This window comes from Bison bison, unplaced genomic scaffold (genome assembly GCF_000754665.1).
Source record: "Bison bison bison isolate TAMUID 2011002044 unplaced genomic scaffold, Bison_UMD1.0 scf7180017864248, whole genome shotgun sequence".
NCBI classification, from domain to species: domain Eukaryota; kingdom Metazoa; phylum Chordata; class Mammalia; order Artiodactyla; family Bovidae; genus Bison; species Bison bison.
Window position 1 is genome coordinate 929,133 of NW_011494820.1, and position 7,963 is coordinate 937,095.

At 43.9% G+C, this 7,963-nt stretch overlaps 1 protein-coding gene across 1 annotated transcript in view; it reads left to right on the forward strand.

Moving 5' to 3' along the window:
- The first annotated feature begins 2,743 nt into the window (after positions 1 to 2,743).
- ZNF354B (zinc finger protein 354B) overlaps positions 2,744 to 7,963 on the forward strand; it is a 29,617-nt gene continuing 24,397 nt past the window's right edge. Inside the window, exons 1-3 of the mRNA XM_010847240.1 lie at positions 2,744 to 3,559; positions 6,666 to 6,792; positions 7,530 to 7,625. Of these exons, the coding sequence (XP_010845542.1) occupies positions 3,527 to 3,559; positions 6,666 to 6,792; positions 7,530 to 7,625 (256 nt within the window). The 5' untranslated portion in view covers positions 2,744 to 3,526. The remainder of the gene's footprint in view (positions 3,560 to 6,665; positions 6,793 to 7,529; positions 7,626 to 7,963) is intronic.

The window sequence follows — 7,963 nt, forward strand, 5'->3', positions numbered from 1 at the left end:
AATATGCAATACTGCCATGGAGAAAAAAACATGGAGACCTAAATACAGGGAGACCTAAACAAGACCAAAATAAAAGGAGAGCTATATGATGGTAATGGACTATTAAAATCAATAATGTTAGATAATATTTTTCCCAAGTAGATTTAAGGATTCAAAGAATCCCATCAAAGTCTCAGCATTTTTATTTATAAGTTGTCATGATGACTATTATTCATTTGAGTTGAGCATAGCCAAGACAGTTGAACAGGAACTTACAGAAGCCACTATGGAAGATGGTATGGAGATTCCTTTTAAAACTAGGAATAAAACCACCATATGACACAGCAATCCCACTGCTAGGCATATACCTTGAGGAAACCAGGGTTGAAAAAGACACATGTATCTCATTGTTCACTGCAGCACTATTTACAATAGCTCAAACATGGAAGCAACCTAGATGCCCATCAACAGATGAAGGGATAAAGAAGTAGTGGTGTATATACACAATGGAATATTGTAAGTGGCTCAGTCGTGTCCGACTCTTTGTGACCCCATGGACTGTCCATGGAATTCTCGAGGCCAGAATACTGGAGTGGGTAGCCTTTCCTTTCTCCAGGGGATCTTCCTGACCTAGGAATTGAACCAGGGTCTCCTGCATTGCAGGCAGATTCTTTACCAACAGAGCTATCTAGGAAGCCCCAATGGAATATTACTCAGCCATAAAAAGGAACGCATTTGAGTCAGTTCTGATGAGGTTGATGACCCTAGAACCTATTATACACAGTAAAGTGAGTCATAAAGAGAAAGATAAATATCATATTTTAACACATATATGGAATCTAGGAAAATGGTTCTGAAGAATTTACTTACAGGGCAGCAATGGAGAAACAAACACAGAGAATATATTTATGGACATGGTGAGAGGGGAGGAGAGGGTGAGATGTATGAAAAGAGTTCATGGAAACTTACATTACCATATGTAAAATAGATTGCCAACGAGAATTTGCTGTGTGGCTCAGGAAACTCAAATAGGGGCTCTGTATCAACCTAAATGGGTGGGATAGAGAGGGAGATGGGAGGAAGGTTCAAAAGGGAGGGGATATATGTATACCGATGGCTAATTCATGTTGAGGTATGACAGAAAACAAAGTTTTGTAAAGCAATTATCCTTCAATAAAAAATAAATAAAGAACTTACAGAAGGATACTTATTCTACCTTACCAAGATTGTTTCCTGCTATATTAACAAAGGGTGGTATTTGTGACCCTATTCCTTGCTGCAACCTGCCTCCATACCTATTGCAGATTCTTCCTTTCTTTTCTTTTGCTTTTCCCCATAATGCTTATTTTCTAAAATGCTATATAATTTTGTTCATGACTTCTTATCTGCTCAATCTCTCTGTTAGGGAAAGCATACTGACTGAAATCGCCCAGCTTGGCCAGGCACCACAGTAACCATTTGCATGAGTTATTTCACGACAGGAGGAGGTCCTAGTAAAGAATAGCAACTAATCAGCCACCACCAACCAGAAGAATTCGGGAAAGGTCAAAAGGAAACACCACATGTCCGATCATCTTCCAGAATCCTTCTCCCTGGTATCCATCTTGGCTGAGGAATGTGTACAGCACCAGGAAGGACTCTGAGTCAGAATAATTGGCCAAAGACAACCTGGAAAGTAATCCCCCATTACCATAATGCTTGAGACTGTGAGCCACGTGGCAGAGCAGTCCTCCTGGGTTCCCTTACCCTACTGCTCTCTGGGGGGCTGGGGTGTGGGGTCAGGATACTTTTTCCAATAAAGTCTCTTGTTTTGTGAGCATGTGTGTCTCCTTGGACATATCGTTTCCGAGTGTTAGACAAGAGCCCTTTTTTGGGCCCTGGAAGGGGTTTCCCTTCCTGCAACACCTCCTTCCCCGTCCCCTGACCCAGAAAAAAGTTCTCCAAAGCAATGATCTCTGTTTTGCTCACTGAGGTAGGGCTTATCTCCAACAGGTGCTCAATATACTTGTTGAAAGACTGAAGAGAAAATAGGTTTGCTCTTGTCAGTTGTCTACTTGCCTTACTATCATTTACAAAGATGCAGAGCTACACATACTATCCTGGCAAAACTGTTTCCTCCCGGAAGAATCAGGAACCCACGACCCAGCGGCCCAGGAAGCACCAGCATTAGCTCAGAATGCGTCTGGTAATGGGACAGACTCAGCCCGGCCTCTCCTGGCAGACAGTTACGAAGAACTACACTTCCCAGAATCCTTGGGTCCTGGTGTGGACTACATTTCCCAGAGGGGATAGCGCTAGCCCCTGAGGGTCCCGGACCTGCGTGGGTTTTGCCGCTGGCGTGAAAGGCCTCCCGGCGTGAGGCCGACCCAGGCAGCACCTCGGACAAGTCCCTACCTGAAGCAGTTGTCTGGCCGTGTCAGTTCCGGAGCGTAACACTTGCTGCCCGTGGAACCCCCGGAGGCCCGGGCGAGGTGAGCGGTGGAGTGTCGGCAGGATGCAGGAGGGAGGACCGGGCCTCGGGAGGATGCTGCGTCGGGGCGCGGGACAGAGGCCCAAGAGGCGAGAGCGGGTTCTTCGTGGGTGCCGGCAGGCCGGGGGCGGAGCGCCACCGGCTCTGTCTTCTTCGCACCACCGCCTCCCACAGATGTGCCCTGAACGCCGCAAATCGGGCACTTCCTCCCCATTCGCCGGGTTCTGCCACCCTGCTGCTTTCTCCCGACCTGTTCCCAGCGAGCTACCTGCCTGGCTCCTGCGGGCGTTTTAATTTGCTCCGGGCCGGCAGTGAATGTGAAGATAATTTCCTCCCTCTAGCATCGCCACTGCCCTCCTTAGTGAAAGGCTCGTTTTGCGTGAGAAGTGAGTCACTGGTTTTCCCCAGTGGCAGAATCAGGACTGGAATCCCGATCTTCGGTTGTCTGTTCCTCCTCCCTAAAGCCTGCTCCCCGCTTTAGGAGAGCTGATGTGTTCCCTTCCAGAAGCAGGTTTTCTAGAAAAATCTGGAAATTGTTTCTTTGGCAGGAGGGGGAGGAGTTGGGTGGGAAGACTTGCGTGGAGAAAAGTTGTCACGTGCATGCAGGGAGGTTAAAGCATGTGCTCTGTGGCCAGCTGTGGTTGGAATCCTGGTACCACCCTCCCTTGGCTGTGTGGACTGGGGTAAGTTGCTCCCACTCTGCCCTCAGTGTCCTGATCTATAAAATGGGGGATTGACAGTGCCAACTGTGCTCAATGATGCATTCAGTGCCTGACACTTGGTGAGGCTCAAGGAGCTGCTCCTACTGCTGATAGAGTCCTAGGACCTTTTCCTCTGAGTCAGGGAGAGAGCTGGGCCTGGAACAGGATGACCCAGCCCTTCTCTCTGGTGCTGTCTATTCCTAGGTCCTTCTCTGAGGGCACATGGTATCATTCTCATTCTCTGTAAAGGTTTCAGAGTTGCTGATACTGAGGGGTGGAAAGAGAAGGGGCTTCCTGCTGGCTCCCTTTTTATTCTCTCAGATCTGACTTCCGGAGACTTCACCCATCCTCAAGGGAAACTGCTCAGAAAGAGGATATGGCTGCCGAACAGAGGGAAGCAAGGTCTCAGGTGAGTTCATTGCCCTCTCAAGTCTTATAGACAAATAGATTTTTTTTTTTTTTATCTTCAAACTGGAGTTCTCCCCCAATACAATCTTCACCAGGATTTGGAGCCCATATCCTTTTCTCTGAAGAGCTTGCCCACAGAGGTGGATGGTGGATTCCATAGGGAATGTTCACTTCCAACCTTGCAATCCATATCTAGTGTTTCTCTTTTATTTTCCTGGTATGCACTCTTTTATTCATTAATCTCAGCTCACCATGTGATTACTAATTAGACAGGTAAGATGCCACACATCTTATATCACTTGAGGTCAGAACAAACATGAACGCTTGGCAGCGTTCCTTTCTGGCCTGGCCGCGTTCCTTTCTGGCCTGGCCCCTTTGCTCATTCCTGTCCCTCTCCCTACTCTTGGCCAGAAGCCTTTTCTTTTTCTTTCCACCCCTGAGAATCCTCATGCTATCTTTCCCACGTTTTTTCCCCAGTCCATAGTTTTTAGTTTTAACTTTCTGGATCATGTATCTTGCTTCTATCACTCTCTTGAAAGCTGATCTTGACCTACTATTTTCATCTTTATTCTGTGGAAATGAAGGTGGGGCCCCCATCCAGGTTAACCATGTCAGAGGGAACATAAATGGAGAGGCCTCTTGACTTCAGGAGCAGAGAGAAGACTCCTCAGGAAGTGGCAGGGAGGATCTTGTGGGATATCAGTAGTGGAGAGTCAAGGTATACAGGGTGTACAGTTAAAGTGGGGCTCTCAAGCCAGACAGCCAGGTTTGAACCCATATCCTCTGCTGTCATTTATAGGCCTTAGGCATCTGCATCTCTCTGTGCCTCAGTTTCCTCAGCTGTAGAATGAGAATAACAGCCATGCCTGCCTGCCTCATAGGGTAGATGAAAGGACCACGTGAAATTACAGCATGGAAAGTGTTTTAATCGGGGCTGGGCACATCAGAGACGTTCAGTAGGTGGTGGTTGTGGTAGCTGAACAGTATCATTCTAGTCCACGATACTATTACTGTTGGCAGATAGAAATGACTATACAGTGTTTTTCAGACCCAGAAAATACTGTCAGTTTTTACTCATTTTCATCTAACAATAATATTGATACTTAATGTTGCTAGGGAATATCCCGAGGGCTTTACCTTTGTTCTCACTCTCATAACAGCGCAGCAGTTATTACCCCATTTTACATATGAGGGAACTGATGCTCAAAGAAGTCCAGTGACCTGAAATCAAACCCAGGTATGTCTGGCCTCTCAGTTCATGCTGGTTATTGTCCAGCCGTTCCTCTGGTGCATTTCTCAGAATGCAGAGTAGGCCCAGACCCTGTGTTACCAGAGCTCTGTGATGTGTGATGTTGTATGTCATCTGAAGCCACGAAATGTGGTGATTGATCTTCTGAGGCAATGGCTAGGACCTGCCTTTGTATATTAGAGTTGCTTGGCTTTCACATTCCATTCCAGCAAAGTCAAGCTGCTCTCTTGCCCAGAATCTTCTCCGTCCCTATATGACATTTCTCCCTAACCTCACATGCTGCGTGGACTTGTATGTAAAACTCAGTAGTGGGATGTTTTAGGGTCAGAGAGAGAATATACCAAGTGCTGTGTTAAAAGGAGACTAGTTATCATCCTGTCTCTGCCATTAATAAAGTATGTGACTTGGAATCCTAACTGCCCTGGATCTTGTGTTCCTTGTCTCTAAAATAAGGGTAAATGGAAATGATGTGTGGTCATATTCAGCTACACATTTTCTTTTGTTGTTCAAATGTATGCACTTTTCTTGTCTGTTAGTTAGATTGTAAATTCTTTGACAGCAAAGAATTGCTGTATTCCTCACCAATATTAATTTAATGCCTCATCTTACCATACAAATATTGCATAATTGTGGCCAAAAACTTTACAGAGAATAAAATATGCACATATATATGTGTATATGTATATAAGCTTGTATATGTACATATGTGCATATATGTGTGTATGTGTGTGTGTTTGTGTATATATTTTTTCCATATATGCAGGAAAAAACCCACCATCTGGAGATAATTGCTGTGAGCCATTTGTTATGTATCTCTCAGCCTTATTTTCTATGTACATATTTAATTTTTTTCAAAAATGGGAACAAGCTACACATACTGATACATAACCTGCTTTTTGTAATTAACATTATCATGAATGTCTTTTTAAGTCAACATTATTGACTTATATCATCGGTTTTAATGATTGCCTAGTACTTTATATTGATGTGATAATAGGTAACATCTGAACCTTTAATATAGGCTTGGTATGGTTTTAAGTACATTGTGTGCAGTATTTCAGTTATTTACTAATTATTTGGTAGATTTTGAGAGGCCTTTTACAGAGTGGTTAAGAATGGAGCCTTAGACATGTACCTGAAATTGGAATCCCAGCACTACCACTGACCAGCTTTATGACTTTAGACAGATGTCTTCCCCTCTCTGTGAGTTCTCCTGTGTAAAATGAGGATAATAATAGTACCTTCTTCTCAGGGTTGTCATGAAGATAAAAGATTTACACTAAAGGTTAATATAAAGCTCTAAGAAAAGTACTTGGCCTGAAGAAAGCATTCAGTAAATGATAGCTACTTTAATTGCCACTATTGTCCTCAGGCTTCAGAGAGCACACAGATAATGCCTTAAATCATGTAACCCAGCCTCTGTCAATGATTATTTAGGTTGTTTCCATTTCTTTGCTCTTACTAACACCATAATAAATGTCCTTGTGTGTGCATTTTTTTGCATGGTTCATTGTCAAACAAATACAGTAATTTGGAGACTTAAAGAGCATAAACATTTTAACGCTCTTAATATGTTTTATTGAATTGCCTTAAGAAAGATTATTCTAACAAACATTCCTACTAATGGCCTTAATACCTCCACACATCTCTGTGGTTAACACAGGGCATGGTTCAGACTTCATGCTACTCAGTATATATTTGTCACAAATTAAGTGTTCATTAAACTAGTGACTTGAACCTTTCAGAACCTAGAATAATATAGAAGCATTTCATGGTAACCTGACTACTTCCCATTGCTGCTGCCTTCACCCTGTGTGATGGGTGGTCCTGGGTGAGCTAGGATGGCTTGTCTCTACAGGTGTCAGTGACGTTCGAAGATGTGGCTGTGCTCTTTACACGGGATGAGTGGAGAAAACTGGCTCCTTCTCAGAGAAACCTGTACCAAGATGTGATGCTGGAGAACTATAGTAACCTTGTCTCATTGGGTAAGGAAATTTCCTCTGATCGGAAATTGGAATAACTCAGCACCCAAATCCCTGGATAAAAGCCATGGATCATCAAAATTTCAGCTGAATTTTGCGTTAGCAGTGTACAAATTGGACCTCCAAAAATAAATCTGAAAAATTTGGCCTCATACGCATGGATGCCTCGTGCCTCATGGATGGGACAGTCTACAGAGCTGCACATTAGAAATTCCCTCATAGTTCAAGCCGTTCCCACTATGACGTGTTTGCTCATTTCTAAGCAGAGAGCATCCTTCAGCCCCCTTCTTTGACCCACCACTTGCCTTCCCCCGTTTTCTTTTCCAGCCAGATAAACACCATATAATCCATATTTTAAAGGGAGCTAGATAGTGTCTTCTCATTTTAAACAAGCTACCTGTTACAGAATCCTTTCCATAGGTACCTGTTTATAGATATCAGTCTGGACATCTCACATACTTCTTTTTCTACAGAAAGCTAATGGTACCCTATTTCAGGGCTGCATGCTCATTGTGTTTCCCTAACATGTAACTAATTATTCCATCATTAGGTTCTACAAGTCCCTTGCTTTTTTCCCTAACCCGCTCCTTTACATCACAGGGGCATAGCTTGAGCACCCCACAGAAGCTCTTTGCCTCATCCTCTCAGTTTCCACTCAGAACCAGTTACCTCTTTGTGTCAAGAGTGAGTTTGTTGTTGTTTTTATTTTTTTGTCCTTTTTTTTTTTTTGCTGTGAGCAGGACTCCCATTTTCCAAACCTGAAGTGATCTCCCTGTTGCAGCAAGGAGAAGATCCCTGGAAGGTAGAGAAAGAAAGCCCTGGAGATTCCTCTCTAGGTGAGTGGGTGGGGAATCTCTGCAAGCAGCAGTCTGGTAAATGAGTGGATGTGTGACTTGGAGATGTTGGTCAGTGAACTTTCTCCAGGTTCTCAGTCCTCAAGAAATGATGGAGAAGGAATGCTAAGGCCCCCAGTCACAAGCGTCCTCTTTTTCTCTTACAGTTACTTCACAGGTGAATCTCTCAGGATCTTTTTTCTTATTCTTTCCTGTGTGAGAGAAGGGCTACATTTTCATTCAGCAGACTTAGTGTATTTAAGGAACTGTAGCTGATTCATTCTGACTGAAGGCCAGCGTTACAGGAAAAGAAAGAGATGAGAAAGGAAATAGGTTGGAAA